The following is a 22,818-nucleotide window of genomic DNA, read 5'->3' as shown; positions in this document are numbered from 1 at the left end:
AAGTGAAATAAAAGTCTTTATAAAAGTATCACCGAGTTTGAAGAAAAAATTCAATACAAACACGTTGTCGTTGAAGAGCACCGTGTTGGTGTTCAATTTTGCTTAAAACGCGGTAAAATTTTTACAGAAACTTTTAACAAAGCAAAGAAAAAAAAACGTCTCTGTAAACGGTGAAAAGTTTTTTCACATTTTCCAGAATTTTTCATATAATTTTTCAGAATTTTTAAAAATTTCGATCGTTATCTTTCGTGCACTAATCGCTTAGAAGTTTATATGACAGATTTAAGAATTCCGATTATATGTTGAATTTAAGAAATAAGTATATGGTATAGCGGATAAACCATTAGAAATTTGCTTTACTATTAATCCACTTAATAAGAACAAAGAAAGATCTTATCAGAGTGCGATAAGCTGCACGGCGCGTCTCTTTGCTCTTGCCTCACGCTGAGCTGCGTTGGCAAAAATATCAGCGGTACCATTTTATTTTTGTTGCTTATCGAATGCTGAATAAAGATAACACCTAGAAGGACGGATGATGTCTCTGAACGTAGCTCTGCACGGCAGAAAGTAATACATCGCTCTTATACGCCTTTATAGGCGCGCGTGTGTTTTCTTTTCAGTCAGTCTTCAGTCGTCTTTCATCTTTCATCACGACCCACTTGATTCTAAAGATATTCCAAACTAACAAAGGCGATCCCATAGTTATTCTAGTAAGTAGAATTTTTTCAAAAAAATCTATAAAATCTTTAAATTGTGCTAATAGCCCTAGCAAAAATAAAATGTAAAGTGAGCGTTAATAAAACGTTATTCAGAGCGTAAATCGAGTGTAAATACGGACGCTCCGTACAAGTTTTACGGAGAGTTAATGAAATGTAAACCAAGAGTATAAAAAGTAACACGTGTTGGAATGTAGACGAAGTGTCAATCGATGAAACGTTCATGAAGCTTTTCGGGATGCTCTGTAAATTCTTTGTGAAGCGTTTGGGAAGCGTAGACAAAGTATATGAATAATGAAGTGTTCACGAAACATTTCCAACAGCTTTGTACATGTTTCGTGAAATCCCAGCAAACGAAAATGAATTTAAAAAATAAAAAAAATGTAAAAAATGAATTTAAAAAATCAACAATTTGGAATTGGCAGTGACTACACAAATCCATTTCTATTTAAAGTTTAAGAATTCCTCGAATCCATTTTAATTCATAAAGTGAGATTGAAATTACGGGATTTCTATTTTTTTTTAATTAAAAAAAAATTATGCGGGTCATATAATCGATTTTAATCCATAAAACGGGATTGAAAAATGAAGTGATTTCTATTCTTTTAATCTAAAAGGAGTTTTCGCGGATTATCCAATCCATTTAAATATATGCATATGACATATAGGATTGAAATAACTTAATTGCTATCTTTTAATTCAAAATGTATTCGAATAAATTAAAATAGATTACAAATTTTTAATCCTTTTCCGTTTTTACTAGAGTGTTCAGAGAACGTAAATAGATGTTGAAAATCATAAAGAGTCAATGAAATGTCAATGGAATGTCAAGGAAACGTTAAAACCCTTCATTTACATTTTTGATGGTTCAAGGAGCATTCAATTTTCACCACGAAAGAGAATATATTAATTGCTTTTTAAAATAACTGCTTTTAACAAATAAAATCCAAGTAGTAGTATCTTTATTTTTTAAATAAGTATTTAAAAAAGTTTTAATAGAATATTAAACATTTAATCTTAAAGAATTAAAGAGGAAATAGTACAAAATGAGAAAATTTTATTGAAATAAAAAATATTCAATTTATAAAAATTTTTCTGTATCCGCAATTCAGACAAAAAAAGACAAACAGATGGCGAGTCCGATTCATTTCAGAAAATATACACAATAAAAGTTATTAATCCAGAAAATGAATTGGTTAGAAATGAATTCATTTCGATATTTTCAAATTCACGCTTCAGACTTTTTGAATCCATTTGAAATAAAAAATAATACGAATATATCCATATTCAAAATGAATAGCACATTTCGTATTTCAATCTATTCGAATCCATTTGAATTCAAAAATACTCTGGAATTTCAAAGCGAGAAATTAGATAAATTAAAATAAAAGTTGCATCTCCAATTCATTTGAATTTATTTTCATTTCCTAAAAAATCAATATAATGTGTTATTATAACTGAAGTCAGAAATAGCTGTGTGTTTTGGCGCACAAGAAATACGTAAACGTACTAGGTTTGTTCGCGTCGCATGCTCCAACATACTTCTACTCACTCCAACGTGCTCCAATACGTTGGAATGTTATGATTGTTGATAAAAGTGATGCAAGTGATTCGAGTGGAAGCATGCTCTTGAGCATGCGACGCGAACAAATCTACTGTGGAATGTGGAAGCGCTAGTCACTGGGTGGGGGATTCGAATCGTTGCCATTTCTTAAACATCACCCGACCTAACTGTAACTGTACCCAACAACCACGTGCGTTGACCTGCGCGTCGCACGACGTATTTTTGTGATTTGTTGAGAAAGTCGCCAGTGAAGATTGGCTCTTACTGTTAGTCCTTACAAGGACTGAAATCTAGGGCCTTATTTAGGAAGGGTCGCCGGTGGTCGTCGGTAGGTAATCAAGAGATACAGTAGTGATACTGGTAGTGACTGTATGGACTGGTATGATCTGTATACTGAGTACTGAGTAGCGACTAGACTCACTCCAAGTGTAATAAAGTGATGATACTTTAGTCGTTTTTTACTTTATAAAGATTTGAGGCATGACTGCCCCATTAAATCTTTTTAAACCGTGATGTTGCAATTTAACGTTAATCGTAAATTTGAAGGCTAAAGAAGAAGTTTGAACGAAACGAAAGCTCAAAGATTGACTAAAAGAAACTCGTGTCGAAGGTACGGTTTCAGAGCAGTGTAAAGAAACGAAAAGATCCATTGAAAAATCCGAGTTCAGAATTTTTTTATGTGTACGAAAAAAAGTATTTTCCATTTATGGCGATAATCGAGGATTGTACGTTTCATAGCAATTTACAAATATAGCGAATTTTGTTTGAGGTTATTTTTTCTCTATTCTTGATATCCTTGATTATCCTGATACATGGGAGCATCAAAGCATGCGCAATAATATGTTTAATAACTTTCCTGAAGCCGTGTTTGTGTGTTCCAATAATCATTGCATGTTTCTACATTTTGCCAGTGTGACAGATTTCCTAACCTCAATAGTCATCAACTTTATTTCGGTTCATGGGACAGAGCGATACTTTTTTCTGCTAGATTCGTTCGTGTTGAATGGGATATTTTGTCAAAATTAGAGGTGGTAGGAGTTTTCTGGATAATTACCACAAAATTGTACTACAAGTATGAAAGACGGTTCATAATTATATTAATTATATACTTTAATATAAGTTTTCAATTTCCTATGCGAAATAAAATTCATAATTGTACATTTTTCTGTAGGTCTTCAGTTTTCTATTTAAAGTGAGATTTTACATGGGTTCTCAACTTTCCATACAAAGCAAAGATTGGAGACTACCAAAAATTTTAAAAGATAATTATTGAAAATTTACTTTATTTTTTATGAATTATATGATGCCTGTTCCTATTGATAAAGGAATTGTACATATCAACCAGGTAAAATAAAGTGTGACAGACACACACATACTCTCTCTAATCTTTAGCTTTTGTCAAAGTATGGTGACCCTTCAACATATTTCTGTGGATTGCGTTACAATATACACAGACATATAAGACCTACAGTTTAAACGCCGATTCCAAACGGCTTAATTTAGAATGGCAAGATACTCTTGGTTGTTTACCAATGCCTCCTGAGAGATAGTAATCAAATAAAATCAGATGTTTCTGATCAGTGGGATTTTAACCCAGATCTTTAACACAGAGAGCAGATGTATGTGACTGCACCACAATCATTACTGTGACAGATACACAGAATAACAGAATAGAAGCATGAATTTTGTATAAAATACAAAAAGTTCATGTAATATAATAATAAATTAAATAGTGATCTAAATTGAAATTAAAGAAAGACAACTAGATCTAAATTAAGTAAATAAAAATTTTGTAAAAAAAATTGCAAAATATTACAAATCTGTTCATTTCAGTACAATAATAATCAAAAAATGAACAAGTTTTCTAATCAAGGTAATGTTTACAAACTGAACTTATTTATAGCAATAACACATTAGATAAATCATTCAATTATTACGTTTCTATTTTATTTAATTCCAGCTACAGCCAAAAAAATAGATGGGATTCCTCCTACAGCCAAAAAAATAGAAATAAGAAATGTATCAACTCCATATGTTATGAGAGCACATGAAATTGAACAAAAACATACACTTTATACAATACAAGAAAAATTGTTAAAATTTATGAAAACAAATAATTTTCAAAGAAACAATAATATGGATATTAAAATTGGTGATGTAAGTTTAACTGTTGCATTTAAATTGTAGTTGATTGTCGATATTAGATTAGTATTCATAGTCCGATTTTATTTTAAAGTCTTTTATTTTAATGTCTAAAAATGACAGCTAAATATGACAGCTTTATAATTGATTTATGATGTTTTTAGTTAACGATTTCATTTAATGCCCAATTTCTTTACCTTTAAATAACTTTATCCACGATGTCTTTTAGGGATATGATAATTCCTCATAAAATTCTAATACATTTTATGTGTTGAAAGTTAGTATGACGAATAACTATCCCGTTAGATACATAAAGATACATAAGTTTTAATGAAGAAAACGAATTTTTAGTTATTTGATAGATATCATTGTCTGAAAGATATCGAAAGGTGTAGTAGAAATCGGACATAAGGCGAATATAAAAACTATGAAGATAAACCGATTATAAATATCGTCGATAATGTATATAACACAAATTTCTCGTAATATAATTACGATTTATATTTATTTTGCAGATGGTTTTTGTACAACGGAACGATGCTGCTGGAATTAAATTACCATCATATGTTTGTCGAGGTTTGGTAAATTATATTAAAAAAGAGACTAATACATATGGTATCCTTTTAGTGGATCATGGTACTGTCTTTGAATTACCGAGGGATAAATTTTACATACTTCCACGAGATTTTATCCCTGATAAGTATTTAACGAAAACTGTTGGGGTATATGGTATTTTGCCAATCTGCATAAATGGCTCCAACATAATTGGTTATAATACTAAGGCAGTGTACGTTTTGTCAGTTATTTTTTTTTTATTTGTTCCTTTACAAAAAGAATGTTCAAAATATCGCAACTACTCATAGTGTTGTAGAAAAATGGACCGAAAAAGCTGTTCAATTTACAAAATGTCTTCTCAGCGCATCTGAAGTTATATACTTTGACCGTTTAGAGATGGACAAGAGTAATGGAAGAGAATACGGAGAATTTTATCTCATCATTAACAACGATGTCGTGTCATTAAGTGAAGCTTTATTCATGAATTATTATGGAATCTATATAGAAGGAAGTATGTAAATATCTTATTAAAATTTTTGTCTAATAAATTTATTAAAATGTGATTAATAAATATAATGTTATAATTTGAAATTTAGAATTATTAAAATTTGTTGAAACGTACACCGAACTTAAGGAAAAACAATGGTACCTTTTACATATAAAGTATTCAAGAAATAAAGAAAAAGGGAACGTAATACAAATTAATGGAAATTGTAATTCTCGCATGAAATTCTCTCTCAGGTAAAGTATTTATAAAAATATATATCTTTATATTCAATAAGTAAACATAGCCTGATAAATAAACAATTAATAGGTAACGCCACTTTGTCCCCCAAAAAAGCCAGTCGTTCATAGCAAGATCTTCGCTCTGAAATAATATATGTTTTTATTTATTTTGAACTGCGTGCCGTTACTTTTGGATTCAAACATTTCTCAAAAATGAAACAATTAAATTGAAAATGTAGCAAATTAGCATCAGTATTATTAAATTGATTGTCAATTTAATTGTGTTTTATTTTCAGGAACTGTATTTGAATCCGAAAGTAAATATATATTATTTCAGCGCGAAGATCTTGTTATAACCGATTCGGCCTTTCTTATATTAAATTTGTTGTATATAATTACGCGGTCTGGTATCTATATGATTATACTAACTTAATTATATTAATAAGCATCTTTTAAAAAGATGTTCTTATATTTCTGCTTTTTGTTAACAGTGAGAAGATTTTAGTACAGAGCTCAATAGATTGTGATGTCTTAAGTGATATTACGGATCTTAGATATTATAAAGAAATACATCAGGTATATAATCTAATAAATGTATTTGTAGAATTGGGAATTAAATTACTTGTAACGTTATTACATCAGATCTGTCCAAACATGTTTTTTTCGGTTTTTTAATATGAGATTACTCACAAAAAAGTTACACTTACATACTATATGGGTCCTATTGACTTCAACAAAATTGCTGCCGTTCTAACTTTTTTTACAACTTGGTCCAAACCTCCTATCTCATTCCGTCTTTACACAGCAAGCAATTGAAATTGCATAAGAGGTTTCCTAGACCCACTACTGTGTTTAAAGCTTAAATAACGCTAACGATAATAAATTACTTTTACAAAGTAACTTTACTAATTCTACGTATTTGGTAATTGATTGATTAAGAGCGTCATAGGAATATATTTAAAGTGTGTCTTTTTATTCTCTAGGGTTGGAACGAATGCATTAAATCTTCCAGACCAAGAAAACTTCAGTCTTACATGTGGCCAGCTATAAACAATGGTTTAAACGTTGTCGCTATTGGATCATCGCAATGCGGTAAAACGAGTGGATGCGTAATGGCTGTTTCTGGTCTGATAGCTATGCACAAAAATGTAAAATATTTTTATTTATACGAGTATTATGAAGAACTTAAATTTTATCAATCTTTTTAAGTACAGCATAAGCAAAATATTTGTTAAAAGTTTATCGCTAACGTGATATATGCGTAAAAAATCTTAATAATTAATTTAATATCTATTTTAGGAAACACTCAAAAATACTTGCCCATTAGCATTAATCTTATGTGCTTCATCTTACGATGTAATTCGTGTTCATTCTATGTGCCAGTCATTTCTGCGGACTACTAATAATATAAGATCCGTCGCAGCATTTAATGGCAAATCGAACGTATCAGTAGCGGTAAATTTATTTATATTTATATATTGAAATGTGTTTACTATCTTTTTAATCTTTTCGGTATGATCGTAGATTTGAATCGACAATCGCTAAGTGTTCACGTATAGCCGTAGCATCGATAGTTTGATTTGAAACATACATTTTTTGACATTGCTATTGATTTTTATTTTATATCTATCAAAAGATACTTGCTATTACGAATAATTCCTTTCATCTTAAAAAAATACTTCGCATCTGTATAACAATGATGAAACTGAGAAGAGAAAACATGATGAAAGGCATTATATACAAAAGAAAATATAATGTCAGTTCAAGTGCAGTATCATGATTTGAAATTTCTCATACAAGATTTTTCTAACTTGAATTTTACTTATTTGTTTTTTACTAATAAAATAATTTATATTTTATAACTTTAAATTTTTTATCTAAATATGTTTTAATTACCTTTGCTATTATTATTAATAAATAAAACTTTTTATACAAATCAATAACTTTATCAAAAAATTTACGAAAGAATATATGAAAATATCCTTAATAATATTTTGTATAATTACTATCGCATCTCGTTGGCTATTTGATAATGCTAAGCGACAAGTATATCTGCTCTACTGAAAAGGTAAAGAAGATATAAAAAATTTACTTTTGCTTCTTTCAGGCAATGATATATAACGGCTGTCAAATCTTGGTGACCACTCCGCAGTATTTGGTGCGATTCTTGAAGGAAAATAAAGGCCTTCTGTCATTCGATAGGCTTTCTCTCTTAGTGTTTGATGATGCCGATATAATTTTGGATAAATATTACAAGTCGGTCAGTGAAATTTTAATACTATTGTAGAAAGAAATGTGGAATGAAAACTTTTGAAGATCGATTCTGAGACTACCAGATACGACCTCCAAAAACAGCAAATATGAGTTTGCTATTTTTTGCACGCATTCATTTATTATTCTAGTGAAACTAATATACTTAATGGAAAATGTACAAAAATTCCTAAAATTTTTAAATTTTGTTAATAGATAGCAGAACTTTTCAGGAAGTATAAAATAATTGAGAATCGCGATCCACAAGGAAACGGTAGACCGATATTGCAAATAATTATATCAGCAACAAACTGGACGGTCAATATAAAAAACTTTGTACAGTTGGCGATGTCTAATCCATATATATGCATCTCGTCATTTACAGAAGCTGTTGTTTTTAAGTCTGTGCGTGCAACAATTCACTTACTGCAGACTACATGTAAAAATGAGAAAATATTAGGTACTTATAAAAATCTACAAATAAAATATAAATATTACTATATTAATGATATAATATTGATTAATTATACATTAAATATTGCATTTTTAATGTCTCTGTATTGTTTTAATATTAGCTCTATTGAAAGATAACTACATCACACAGAGAACAGCAATAGTATGTATAAACGCCAAAGAAGCCGAAGAATTAAACTCTTTATTAATTTTGACCAAAAAAACTCTACTAATTCATGAAAACATGAAATCGTTTGACATACGAGGTACAATAACATTTTAATTAAAATGTTTTATATCTTAATTCATGACTGATTTAATTAACGTCTTTTTTTATCTTTTTAATTATATATTTTGCAGCTTTACAGGAAAGTTGGATGGCATGTGTATGCGGTTTTTATCCAGTACTGATATGTACTGATCCAGTTCTATCTGATCTTAATTTTACTAATGTCCAATGGCTGATACATCATTCCGTACTTTCAAAATTTAGAACTCAATTTAGTTATAGATTTTCTCTACTTTTAGATAATTTGGCACAGGTAATTAAATTGCACTTAAAATTTTATTTTAAATAGAGTTTAGGGCTCATGATAAATTAGATAAAATAAAATAAATAAAATGAAATAAAGAGCATTGGAAGTTGACGCGGTACTAAAAGCATAATTAATAACATAAGAACAAATTAATGATTACAGCTATTCACATTACATTGTTACATACTGATGTGTAACATGATATTTGTAATCATTAATTGCGCTTTTAGTACTTCGCCGATTTCAAATATTTTTTATTTTATATAATTGTTTTTTATAAGCGTCGCGAGAGTTACGCGAGCCAGCAACTTGCGAGTAGGTTTATATTATAAGCGTCGTGAGACCGATTTTATTATCAAGAGTCCTAATCTCTCACAAGTAAATCTACCTTTTGGTCACTCATTGATTTTAGTAAAACTTGGTGTACTTGTAGAGTAGCAAAGAAATAATAGACATGTATTTTTTTATATCGGCAATGGTACAGGTTTAAGGGTGGAAACAATTCCTAGTAGTGTTAAGCAGGAATACTTTTTTTTTGCATTCCCACAATATTAGAGCTATCGCAAAATTTTGGAGATGATAAAAGGCTATCATGTTTTTGGAAAGCAAATTTAATAGAATTTAAAACGGTGGATCCAATATGATGATCTGATAAATTAATCGGCGAGAGTGTATTCCCATTTTGATTTTGTTTTTGTCTTTTATTATTATTTGTTTTTATTATTTTTTATGTTTTTATATTTTTTACATATTTTCAGGAGTACCCTTTTTTTTGTTTTTTTTAACAAAATTACTTCTCATGCTTTGCTTATGTCTTTTAAAATATTTATTATATATATTTTACAGAAATAATATTAAAAAAAAATTTCTTTATACAAAAAATTTGCACACCAAGTACACTTTATGCACACTGCTATATTATTGCATAATATATAGGTAGCTTTAAAATTTTAGAACAATAATCTATATATCAAACTCAAGTGATTTCTTTTGTAAATATTCACTTTTATACTACAAATTTTGACTACTCTCTCACCATAAATCTTCCAGTTTATAAATCCGATTGTTTAAGAATTTGTGGTATAAAAGGGGATATTTACTTGTGGATTATTCCTGGGTTCGATAAAGAGCGAGATATAATTGTTTGAATTCATCAGATTGCTATATTGGATCCGTCATTTACATTAAATTTGCTTTCCAAAAACATGATGATTTCTTATTTTCCAAATTCCGAAATAACTTTAATATCATGAGCTGAAATACCAGAAATTAAGTATCCGTGTTTTTCACTGCGAGGGGTTGTTTCTATCCTTAATGGTTGTTGCATCATTGCCGATATAAAAAAAATACGTGTCTATTGTTTTTTATATTCTATTCTAACAAATTTCATTAAAATCGGTGAGTGACCGAAAGGGAGATAGGTTTACTTGTCACTGCCTTTTATTATATCTAATTAATTTTTTTTATTTTACTGAGCAGACTATTATACTCATATTTAAAATTCTGAAACTAATACTGCTTTATAAATTTAAGGATGCTGCCAACTGTAAGTTTAATATAATTTTGGACGAAGAGACTAATGTACAATTTCCTAGTCTAATAAAATTAATTCAGCGAATGAACGCTAAAATATCGCCAGAAATGTTAGATAATATTAAGGTGAGTTAGCATTGCCGAACGTTACTTCTTGAAATATTAATTTATCACGCTTTTTAATTATTAATATATATGAATTATAATTCTAGCGAATAGTAAATACATTAGAAAGGGAGAAGAAGGAATATGACATCTGTGACAATGTAAAATCATTTGGCTTCTGTGAAGAGAAAAATAGTTGCGAATTCAGACATTGTATTCTTTCTGACATCGATGCGCCAATGACACAAATACAAATGTGAGTAATTTCTTATTTACTTAATATAATAGTAAGAAATGAAATTTGAATATTATTTATTTCAAATTCTTACTATCCTCAACTGTTCATCTCTTAAACTTGAGGCAATATACATATAGGCATCGGAATCGAACCCGAAATCTAACAACTACAATTGTCAGTTGTTTTTATAATTGGAGCCATCCGTCATCCTATTTACTAATCATATTATTATTGTACATTATTATTATACTCATTATATTATTAAATGTCAATATTTAAAAAAAATTGTTTATGTAGAAATGACAAGGTGAAGTTAAATGTATTGTACATTCACGATACAACACATTTTTCTGCGAGAATTATTGAGCACATTCCACATTCCAACGATTCGAAAAAAATAACGTACTGCAACGCTGAATACATGAAAATCTCGACAAAAATACAAAGTTATTATGGAAATATCGAAAACAGGTACGTACTTAGCAATTTCATGATTTTTTTTTATTACTATTTGTCCCTCTACATGCCCTGAATTTCTATATCTTAAAAACCAATTATAGAAAAATGTGTATCTCGACAAATGTTGGAGATATCTGCGTTTTGGAAGAAACTATCGACACATTTCAACGAGTACAAATCCGACGTATCAGAAATGACAGAGATTGTTCCGAAAATGTAAAACTTGTAGATGTTAGATGTATTGACACTGGTATTATACATGAATGCATTGATGTAAGATTATTATTCCATTATTTTTACATTGTGTTCGAATTAAACATTTTCTTTTGACAACATAATTAAAAATAAATTACATTTTCTATCATTACATATGATATGTGAATTTGTTATTTATAATTAATCTTCTTGCGTGCTTGATTGTTTGGCATTTTAGGTACGTAAATTAATGCATATTCCAGAGGAATTAATAAATCTTCCAACGCATGTTGTCGAAATATTTTTAGCCAATTTAATGCCACAGGATGAGGAATATAGGTGGAATCATTATACTAATGAACATGTGCACAAGTGGTTCTCAGATAATAACGATGACAGATCCTATATTTTCGGAAAGGTAAGAGTCTATCAGATTATGAGAGAAAAATATGTAAGAAAGAAGGAAAATATACGAATTAATTCACAGGTTTGCCTTCATCTTGGAAATACAATATGGATAGACGATTTGAGAATTGGGACAAAGTTAATTGGTCACCCCGATCTGAAAGGATCCTCTTTAAAGCAGTATTCGATCAATGATGGACAGTTTGCAGTTATAAACCTCAATCATTTATCGAAACTGTTCCAACTTTGTAAAGACAGTGGGTTGACAGAAGTCAATGGTTGGGACATAAGTGTTGCAGAGAAATAAAAGAGCCTTTTAGTATCATTTGTATTTTTACAAGATGGATCAATTATTTTTTAATATACATTTATAAGAGAAGATTGTACAATATTTTCTTTTCTCTATTTTGTATTTAATTATGAAATATTGCACACTAGTGGATATAAAAAATTCTAAGGATTTCTACTTTTAATCCTAGTTCTTCACACGTGGGTACATACTCTATATGATTTTTTACACTGCTGTAACTTTTTTATAACATAATTTGAAGACTAGTAGCGAGGTTAAAAAAAAACTTTAACTATCCAAAGTATTCATTTTGTGAATTTTTGTAACAAATTTTTTAAAAAATTATAATTATTTGAGAATAAAATAGTTTTGATTCGAATTTTGTTTATTGTCTTTATCAGACTCCGAAGTATAATTATATTATGAACTAAAAAATATGGTTTCTATTCAAAGATATAGCATGTTAAAGTTACAGAGTTCTACAAACTCATAAATGAGAAAGTAATAAAAAATAAGCGTGAGAGCTGGAAGTTAGACTTAAATATGAGAAATAAAAATAATTAAAAAAAATTATTCTCTACTTTGTATTTATTATTAAAAATGAATATATAGTTACATTATGTAATAGTGTCAATGTTCAATAAAATGAAATATATTATTCCACTCTCTCCGCGTTCAAGTAAAATGTGCATTTGCCATTATCTTGTTTACATATTTACCAAAACTACATAGTTTCACCAATTGTTATTGCCATTTCACTTTTCGTATGCTAGAAAGTTAAAACTAAGTAAAATTACGGTTGAAAATCAATTCATTACGGTGTAATTTAATAGAACCGTAAAACGCGAATGATTCGACGATAGGGAGTGAGGAACAAAAATTACAATAGGAAATAAGGGTTATAAATCTTAATTTTACTATACAACAAACCCAAAAAACAAAGTTTTCTAATTTAAATATTTTAAATCATTAAAAGTTCGTAATATTGTTTTTAAATGTGACTTCGATGTAATCATTTGGTCTATTGATTGTGGCAGAATAAAAATATTAGCTCTTTTCATTCTCTCAGTATTAAATTCTAATCAGAATTCTCTCTTCTTTTATATACAATATATATATAAAATTTTTGATTAATTATTTATAACTATATAATTCATTAAACTAAATAAAAAGCGTCCCAGAAATTTTATATCCACAGTTGAGAGTAAATTAGACTGCTATGTATTAATTATAATTTAACTATGTGAATAAAAAGTGTCAACTAGCAAAATTACTTGTTTTAATTTTTAAATAAAAAAATCGAAAAATAAATGAACCTGATACTATCTATTTATAGTATAGTTAGAGTGCAAAGATATTAAATTATTTATATAAACAATGATCTCCCTTTTTTAATTAAATAACATAAGTTAATCAAATACGTTTGTTCATTCGTTTTATTTCACATTTTTTCCTGTATTTAAAAATAAATATATATTTTTTTAATTTTCACAACAAATTTGTATATTACAAAAATAATTGCATTGAAAAATGTTAAAAAAAAATTTAATAAACATTGTAATCATGTATTTTTGGATTTGTACAATCTGAGTTTTACACGCCGTTCTAAGGTTCTTTGATTATGCATTATTAAACTAATTCTTAATGGTATATCGTTTTTTTTTAATATTTCAATTCGTTTACCCAATGTTTTGATATTAAAATAAAAAATTTTTGGATGATTTATTATGTCATCACTCGTTATGCCATTTTGTTGCAGCATATCGATCAATTCAATCAACTTTTTTAAATTTATCCGTAAAATAGATGGATATTTCGTAATTGTATTGTTGAAGAGTTTTTCGTCTATATTTAATTTCTTAAGTAAGTAATTCTTAACACTTCCATGTTCTTGCAACAATTTTTGCCGTGCGCTGTTCATATCCATTTGCCTGTATGAAAAAACAAAGTAAAAAAAAACAATTAGATTATTTCTAATATTACATTATTCAAGTTTTTTATATATTTAAGTTTTTAGCTTTTACATACTGATCAAAGACTCGTTCAGCTTGTGTTAGCATAGTAAGGTTTGGAATGAGACCTTCCTTTCTTAAAATTTTAATTCGATTCTGTATAGTGTCTATATTGAAGTAAAAGATTCGTGCATGTCGTAATATTTCGTCGCTAGTAATTCCATTTTGGTGTAGCAGATCGATTAATTGATCCAATTTCACTATATTCACTCGTAAAATACCTGGCATTTTCTGGACTGCTAAATTAAGCATTTCTTCGTTGACCTTCAATTTATTTTGTAAATATTGGCTAATATTTTCACATTGTTGCATTAAGTTACGTTCCACCTTATTCTTTTGAATAGCCCTGTATGTGAATAAACATTATATATTTTCTATTTTGAAATACTCTTTTCATTATTTTACTTGACAATATATTTATGCAAATATTTTTTTTCATTTTGTATGGATTAAAAAATAACTGAATTAATGAAAATTGCAGAATGTTAATAAGAATTATGGAGCTATTTTAAGTATAATTTTAATAAAGAAAATATAATTTGATATTATAGTATATAGAATTTTATAAATACAATGGAAAATTAGAAATAAGATATTCTTTTAAGATATCCGATCTTATTAGAGTCTACCTTGATATAACTTTAAGCGGACATCGTATAGCCCATGTTTTTATTTTTAATTTTCCTGTATCTTTATATAACTCGCATCTGTGACGTATATGATTTTCGCTATATCGAAGTACCCATACATCTTTCAGTATATCCTTATTACTTACATTATATTCTGCAAAAACAATGAGATTACTTAAAATTAATTTTTATTATAAATTAATTATTATACATTAACTTACCATACAATATGTTCAATTTCTTATCTATAGAAGAAACTGGAATCTTCATTAAGAATGAATTTAGTACTGTTATTTCACATAACTTTTGTATACTGCACTGAAATAGGATACAATTTCATGACATATGTTACAACATGTAACATAATACATTATTAGTTTATAAATTTCATTTCTATTCTGTTCAAGCTTTTATTCTATAAACAACCAAATTTCTACCTTCCAATATTTTACAAGAAAAAAATATTTTCTATAAATTTCAAAAACAATTTGCAACATGTTAACTTATTAAGAATATTATATAATTTCATATAATTACATAATTTAATAATTTGATTAAAATAATAAGGATTTCTGCACAATAGAGTAATATTAGGAATAGGAATTAATATTTTAGAATCAGTTTTCTTAATGAATATTAAACGTATAATAGATACAAATAAAACGTGTCATAAATATGTCATACAAGATACTATATAACTTATTATTTATCTACAGTGTTCATTGAGGAAATTGATTCTAAAATTTTAATTCCTATTCCTAATATCTATTGTTTCTCTATTGTGTACAGGGCCTAAGAAATAATTTGCAGTATTTGCAAGTCAATATAAGAAATGAATAAACCAAAACTTTCGTTCCTTTTATATTTAATTATTCGATATCTCTTATATTAGTTCTACTATTAGTTCTACTTGTACCTCGAATTTATGAGAAAGATATTCTATTCTGTTGTATGTATAAGATTCCATATCCTGTTGAGTATAGAGTACATAATTTGCTAATTCCTCCTGGGTCAGGAACAGCCATGGTACAAGCTGATTGTTGTCCATATTAAGAACCTTGATGCACTCAAGCTTATCTATCAGTTTATTTTTTTCATGTGTCAATAACCAGACATTTTTTATGATGGTATCCTTTTGAACACCAGCCTCTATTAGAGTGTAATAATTGTTCAGAATATTCACCCTGGATCTCTTTTTCAACTGTGGATGATCCTCGATAATCTTATTAATCTCCATTTTTGATACACCCAATATTTCATGAAGAGTGTTCTTCAAGACCCGTTGGATCGGCCTGTAGTTCATGAGATAGTCGTCATAATTCGATACCTTGCAAGTGTGATCTACTATGTCCACACGCTTGCACAGCATTCTACTTTGCAAAACGGATTCAATGTAGAGCGAATATCCGTTCAAGTACAACGGTAAAACCGGCTTCAATGCCTGTGACTGATGAAACCGAGGTTTCCGCAGAAGACTCATGACCATTTGTCGCGCCAGTTGGCTAGCCATAGTCCGTTTTAAACACCTTGTATGTCTCGTTTTTACTATCATGAAACGTATCTTCATCGAATATTTTCCGCAGGATACGATTACGGGTAATACGGATTAGTTTTCTAGGTTAGCCCTCATAACCTATACATATCGAAGACAAGAAACATCTTTTTTTAGAAATATTACAGCGTATCCCATCTAACGTATTTATTAGATAATTTCGGCAATCACAAGTTAACCAGTTTAATTTGTAATTAACAACCAATTTAATTTGTGCGTATTACATGCAACAATCAGCTGTTATATCTCAGAATTTTTCAGATTCAAGCACAGAACATACAAGTTGCGATTTTTCGAGACGCCATCTCTATAACGTGGACACATACTACGATGCCAATGTATAGGTTCGACTTCAGCCATCCGCGACCGTTGGCATACCCGGCGAAAGGAGCGCCGAATCGAACGCGAGTACACAAACTTCAAATCGTTCCTGTCCCAAACGCTTTTGCGTGACTGACTGATTCGTCGCACTGTACCGACGATAATTTACGCGAATACAATGAGAACGAGGTGAAAATACCAAATTGTAGGGACGAATAAACAGTAGATACGAGTACAAATTGACTCACCGTTCGCCGCTGGTCGCTCCGTTTAGGCTCTCGAACATTCGAGATCCATACAACAGCATCCTCACGACGATCCTTCTCCACTTGATTTACACCAATTCACACTTGGCACGAACGCGCGACCCTCTGTTTTCGGCACCCTCGGTACTCACGTGCGTCGAAAACTCAGGATACGAGGCCACGGAGAAGATGCGAAACACGATTGAACGCGACACGACTTCGCACCGTGCATCCGACACGACGAATGTTGCCACGAACGCCGACACGACGAATGTTGCCACGAACGCCGACACTTCGCTTTCGACACTCCACGACACTCTCGAAACACTCGCTCGCGTCAAAAATTCGTACGGGACGACGAAGATGCGAGTTGAAATACGCCGCGACTGACCGCGACGCACCGCGACCTTCCGCCGTCTTCCCTAACCGATCGACCGCTGGCACTGCGTAGCGCGTGATCGCGTGACTGGCGCGTGGTCGCGCCTGCGCGCCGCTGCGTCGCTACCGTCGCCGCTACGCAGTAGCAGCAGTCGGTCGGCTAGGGCGAACACGGCGGAAGTTCGCGGCGCGTCGTGGCGCATTTCAACTCGCGTCTTCGTCGTCCCGTACGAGTTTTTGATGCGATCGAGTGTTTTGAGAGTGCCGTGAAGCGTCGAAAGTGAAGTGTGAAGCGTCGAGTGTCGGGCGTTCGTGCCAGCATTCGCCGTGTCGGATACGATGCGTGATCAGCATGATGCGAAGTCGTGTCGCGTTCAACCGTGTTTCGCGTCTTTTCCTTTGCCTCGTATCCCAAGTTTCCAACGCGTGGGAATATCAGGAATGTTTCGAGAGTGCCGAAAACGAAGTATTGCGCGTTGTTAAGTGTAAATCAAGACGAATCATCGTGAGGATCTAGGACAGACTCGAATGTTCGAGAGCTGCGGCCGAGGAGCGCCGAGACCACGAGACGGAGCGGCCAACGGTGAGTCAATTTCTTTGTCTATTGTTTATTTGCCCCTCCCCCTCCTCATATTTCAGTGTTCGCGTCCCGATTGCGCTCGCATAAATTGCGACAAGACGATTCGATGAATCGCGGGAAAGCCGTAGGGATAGTTGAAGTTTGTGTACGCACACTTGGCGCTCTTTTCGCCAGGTGTATCAACAGTCGCGGGTGACGTGCTTTTCGAGATCTAACCTGTCTGTATGTACATATTGGCATCGTAGTGTACATCGTGTTATAAAGATGGCGTCTCGAAAAATCGTATCGGATAAAATCATGGGCACTTATTCTTTTCTCTGATATTATAATATATTTGCATCTCTCCCTCAATCTAAAATACAACACAGGATTATAAAAATCTTCATTAAAAAATAGCGCTGTTTTTGATCTTATTTCTTAATACTGAATCATTTTTTGATTAATTAATATACAAGTTTTGTATTTGTTTTAAGTTGTTTGAAGCTTTCATTATGAATTTTATAACGAGAAAACTAATACAAATAAATTAAAGATACATAATATAAATATAATATAAAAATGATATACATTTAATAATATATATATTAAATTTGTAATCTTTACTACAAATTGCAAATTTATTTTTGTACTTTTATATATGTAGGTGCTTAATTATGACGTTTTTATAATCTGAAAATAAATAAGTATTTAAGAGAGAGGTGCATAAAGGCGAAAGAAAGAGAAAAGAAAAATGTATGTCACATCAAATGTTTTGGAGTCATTCTTTAACATTCTTTATTTATAAGACATACATTGTGACATACTTAATATGTAAATTTTGCCGAACAATTCAGATATCTTTGAATTTTTTTTCAAATTGTTAAATTATGAGTTAAATTTTTTTTTATTAATTTTTCTCTTTAATTTTATTAATTCTATTCTATTCTATTTTATGACTAGTGGTGAATGCCAACATTCTGGAGAGAATTATTCAAAGATAATTACATTGACACGCTGATTGCGACGTATCATCCTTATACAAATAACATTATTAAAATCTTATTGAAAAACTCTCAAAGAAAACCGTTTGACACATTTTTGGCATTTTTTTTATATAATTGATATCTTTTACCATAAGACATCATTGAACTCGATTGGTGCTTTTTATAAAATGTCATGTTATTCGCGTATATTTGGATGGCGCTTTCAGAAATAAAGAATTCAATCCTTAACAACACTATAAATAATAATATACATGTGTAACATCCCTGATAAAAAAACCGATAGAAAACGATAGAGTTCAGGTACAGAATTCTATCGTTTTGAATCAGGCTTCTGTACCTGAACTCTATCGTTTTTTATCGGTTTTTTTTTATCAGGGAAATGTGTTCTAATAATATATAGCAGAAAATTAGTTACTGCGACAAAAGTGGATAAATCACATTGTTTCTACATATATATACATTGAATAAAGTAATTAAGTAATAAATTAAGTTTATTGTACCTTAAGATAAATATCTTGGAAGAAATCTGAATGTAATCTATAATTTTCTATAGTTATCACGTTCCTGAGATGGATCGGGTTTTTTAAATCAAGAAAATGATTTGAATAGAAGAAACTTTATTCAGTGTACTTATAAATATATAAACAAGTTAAATCGCGAAATCTTCGATGTATCTCATTGTGCTATTTGGTAAATTATATATTTTATCATTTGATGCATTTTATTTTTACACTTAGATTAGATCCGCTTGTATAATGGCTTTAATGTGCATCAGTGCGCACTAGTGCAGTTCAATCGAATTTGCTAATGTGTTGAATGTTCTAGTTTAATGTAGTTTCACTGAAATTTGCAGAAATCGCAAAAACGACAAAAATACAAAAATGTACAAAAATTTATAAAAATGTTTTCCATTAGGATTTCTTTGTGTAATTTAAGATTGATCCTCTATCAATTATCAATTAATAATTCAATTAATTAATCAATCAATTAATAATAATATAATAAATATAAATTTTTTTCGTCTTAAAAATATTTGAAATAGAATATTTAACTATATAAGATTGCGCGTCTCTTTACAATATAACATATAGTTATTGTGAAGCGAAAAACGAATTCTTAATGAGCATTCCAGTTTCCTCTGTGGATAAAAGATTAGTCAGTTGCAAATTTCTACAAAAATTATATACTGCCGGTACGACAGTGGCAGTAATGCCGGTAAACCGATGTCAAATAGCATGTCATGGCCGCGTGCACAGGCGTTTCAACGCGGATCCTTTCTCCTTCGTCTATCAGTAGGAAAACGGCGGTGTCGTGTGCCGCTCCAAAGGTTTCGCGAACCAGTGCCGAGAACACGCGCACGCGGGAAAACCCACGACGGAGACTCGTTAATCTCGACCAAACCGACGCGATTTTCGTATCGCAATCCCGTATTTGGAAAAGAAGATAAACAACGTATAAAATCGATCGCCGATTATATTTAAAAAATAATTTAAAAAGCTAACGCCGTTCGCGAAGAATTAAATAAAAAATAATTGATAAAGACTCGATTCTGCTTCTGATAAAAATCAATGTAGAATTTCTCAAAGATTCTATCCTTAAAAGCACATGATATCGCACGGATATCATATGATACGAATATTCGTTAGATTATAAATATTTGCGAATGTTCATACGATATCTCGTGCTGTTAGAGTATCACTGGAATTTAAGATCGGAAGTTCCAACGCGTCCTGCACGTTAGATCGCTAATTCGCGAATCGCGTTACGAAACCATGCGGTCGTAAATATAATTACCGTAACAGTTACGTTACCTTGCAAAAGTACTATTGTTCGCGTACGAGTAGACAATGGTTCTAAATTAGCATGTCGACACACATTCTAGTGTTACTTCTAGTGAAGTTGGTACAAATATTGCATTCTTCATGACAATTTCAATGCTATTCGAGAATGTCGAATGTATTTTCAAGTATATTCTGAAGTTAATCTGAAATTTACGTATCCGACAATCGAATGGAATCGACAATCTTCACTTGTTGTCAATAAGTCTTTCCGCTAACTTTTTTGTATGCATAATACACTGTCTGGCCGAAATACTGAATGCGCGCGATTCAAGATACCGAAAACGTATGTTAACGTAATCTCGCGTCTCTGAACTGAACGTTCCTCTCGACGCGGCGCTCGCGAATTCTATTCCGTCCTCGCGATGCCGACTATCGCGCGAACTGTAGAAAGATTGTGCTTTCACTGAATCGCGAAAGCAGCCACGTGAATACTGCATATACGCGAGATGCGCGCGGATGCGTGTTGCCTCGCGAAAGTTCGCGGCTCGACGGACCTTGTCGGCATTTCGCACGAGAATGAAAATTAAAAGATTCTAATGCGTGGTAATACTGAGCGTCTTACGAAAGTCAGTTTTACGGATTTTGCAGCATGACATTCTTCAAAATTGAATTAATTTTTTTCCCTCGTCTTTCCTTCTTTCATCTTCTGTTGCGCGTTTGCTTTACTGATTAGAATGCGTTTAAATGAATATATTTGTACGGATAAAAATTCGTAAAATAATGCAAAATGAGAGATTAACGATTTCAACGCGTATTTTCGGTAAAGAGTGGATATCGAATATCTGTTTAATTATTAAAAGAAGGCAACGGCGGCTAATTAATATTTATTAAAATCTGTCAAGATTACATTATTTGTATTATTATAATATAATTCTCTCTATTTCTTGGCCGTGGATGGACCTACTTTCTCATAGAAACAAGTAGCAAAGGAGGATAGATACTATTTATGCAGAATGCGTAATGACTGATAAGATAGTTCGTTTGCTTGCAATTGTTAAACTTATCTCGGGAAACAGGACGTGTTATTTAAATGTATGTAAATACGTGATTATATAATACAATGTTTAACGCACTTTCTGTTGATAAGTCAATATATTTAATTCAGATGTACGCTGTGAATTTATCATAGGCGATGTAAATTTATCTTTTATATTAAAATTCATAGTTTATATTTAAAAGAAATATAATTAATAGTTGAAAAATTTTCAAAAACCAAACTAGTCCATTTTTCTTAAAATCTGGATAGATAGCGTCAAATTTTTTATTTTCTATTAGTAGCGTCACATCATGAACAATTTTGTTGTAACAAGAACAGAAAATGCAAGTATAATTAGGCAGTGCAGTATAAATATAATATAAAATTTCCAGCAAGAATTTAAAAAAAGTTGAGAGCAGTTGATGTTATAAAAAAACTAAATGTAAAATATATTATAGAATAAGTAAGTAATAAATATCTAAAATTCCCGCAAGAAATAAACAAGTCTAAATGTTTTTTATTATTTTTTTCTTTTAAATAAATTTTTAAAATATTATTCGAAGCCTACAACTCTGTTCTCTATTATGGAGAAAAATTATTATATTTATGCAGTGAAAATGAACTTTCTTTTGTTTCCTGAAAATTTCTAATTGGATTTATTTGATTTTTGTAGAAAACTTTTCAATTATATACATTATATGTATATCATTATATTAAATGTCATTTTTTCATGCTTTGAATATAATTATTTTCCAGATAAATATTTTCACGTTATTTATAATTTAATAAAAAAGTTAAGCAATAAGTTTCAAACTATTAGAATTTTAAAATTGGGTTTCTGGGTTATAGCGATGTAATGCAAAATAGAATGAAATCACAAAAATTAAATTGTTTATAGTTAGGTCCTGTCACTTATTTTCAAAATATGTATCCGGATATTCTGACTGCAATTTAGTCGTAATGAACGTGTTTGTGTTTGGGATTACGTTGAATTTCCGGTGACGTTGAGTCTATTAGAATCTTGCTTGACAGGTTATTGTATTCACTAGTCATTTGCAATGTGCGAAGGAATTGCGTATAAAAGGTAACGTCAAACTATGTCAAAATTGTAAAGACTGCAATATATTCTAACTAG

General features: G+C 30.6%; 3 protein-coding genes across 10 annotated transcripts in view; 2 read left to right on the top strand and 1 right to left on the bottom strand.

Moving 5' to 3' along the window:
- The first annotated feature begins 27 nt into the window (after nucleotides 1-27).
- Nucleotides 28-13,430, top strand: LOC105204591 (putative ATP-dependent RNA helicase TDRD12). 8 transcript variants are annotated; one of them, XM_026132077.2, is made up of 20 exons: nucleotides 28-710; nucleotides 3,192-3,352; nucleotides 3,452-4,153; nucleotides 4,241-4,437; nucleotides 4,938-5,209; nucleotides 5,286-5,488; nucleotides 5,574-5,718; nucleotides 6,195-6,279; nucleotides 6,687-6,851; nucleotides 7,003-7,158; nucleotides 7,811-7,963; nucleotides 8,170-8,413; nucleotides 8,529-8,672; nucleotides 8,767-8,948; nucleotides 10,476-10,601; nucleotides 10,688-10,836; nucleotides 11,116-11,289; nucleotides 11,379-11,550; nucleotides 11,711-11,890; nucleotides 11,960-13,430. In XM_026132077.2, the coding sequence occupies exons 3-20, from the start codon at nucleotides 4,132-4,134 to the stop codon at nucleotides 12,182-12,184; spliced, it is 2,994 nt and encodes a 997-aa protein (XP_025987862.2). In that variant the 5' UTR covers nucleotides 28-710; nucleotides 3,192-3,352; nucleotides 3,452-4,131; the 3' UTR covers nucleotides 12,185-13,430. The 8 variants fall into 8 exon arrangements, with proteins under 8 accessions (XP_025987862.2, XP_039303145.1, XP_039303146.1 ...); XM_026132075.2 differs by lacking the exon at nucleotides 28-710 and adding an exon at nucleotides 2,432-2,608; XM_026132076.2 differs by lacking the exon at nucleotides 28-710 and adding an exon at nucleotides 2,432-2,890.
- LOC105204589 (transcription termination factor, mitochondrial) lies at nucleotides 13,271-17,173 on the bottom strand. The gene is made up of 5 exons (XM_011173721.3): nucleotides 15,724-17,173; nucleotides 15,029-15,125; nucleotides 14,808-14,961; nucleotides 14,195-14,524; nucleotides 13,271-14,097 (listed from the first exon to the last, which is right to left on the bottom strand). Exons 1-5 carry the CDS (start codon nucleotides 16,372-16,374, stop codon nucleotides 13,728-13,730), a joined length of 1,602 nt encoding a protein of 533 aa, XP_011172023.2. The 5' UTR covers nucleotides 16,375-17,173; the 3' UTR covers nucleotides 13,271-13,727.
- A 5,284-nt stretch (nucleotides 17,174-22,457) lies between these two features.
- Nucleotides 22,458-22,818, top strand: part of LOC120356820 (dipeptidyl aminopeptidase-like protein 6) — a 528,524-nt gene continuing 528,163 nt past the window's right edge. The window contains exon 1 of the mRNA XM_039447189.1: nucleotides 22,458-22,767. The gene's annotated coding sequence lies outside the window, so the exon portion shown is untranslated. The remainder of the gene's footprint in view (nucleotides 22,768-22,818) is intronic.

Source organism: Solenopsis invicta, chromosome 3 (assembly GCF_016802725.1).
Source record: "Solenopsis invicta isolate M01_SB chromosome 3, UNIL_Sinv_3.0, whole genome shotgun sequence".
In the NCBI taxonomy this organism is placed as follows: Eukaryota; Metazoa; Arthropoda; class Insecta; order Hymenoptera; family Formicidae; genus Solenopsis; species Solenopsis invicta.
The sequence above is the reverse complement of the archived record's forward strand: the minus strand, read 5'-3'. Positions and strand labels throughout refer to the sequence as shown.

Coding starts and splice junctions, on each gene's coding strand:
- LOC105204589 (XM_011173721.3), bottom strand. CDS start 16,374: ATGAAGATACGTTTCATGATAGTAAAAACGAGACATACAAGGTGTTTA. Junction 14,962..15,028: donor GAAATTGAACATATTGTATG/GTAAGTTAATGT, acceptor TTGTTTTTGCAG/AATATAATGTAAGTAATAAG. Junction 14,098..14,194: donor GCTGAACGAGTCTTTGATCA/GTATGTAAAAGC, acceptor TTTTTCATACAG/GCAAATGGATATGAACAGCG.
- LOC105204591 (XM_039447211.1), top strand. CDS start 4,132: ATGAACAAGTTTTCTAATCAAG. Junction 10,602..10,687: donor AAATGTTAGATAATATTAAG/GTGAGTTAGCAT, acceptor TTATAATTCTAG/CGAATAGTAAATACATTAGA. Junction 11,891..11,959: donor GATCCTATATTTTCGGAAAG/GTAAGAGTCTAT, acceptor ATTAATTCACAG/GTTTGCCTTCATCTTGGAAA.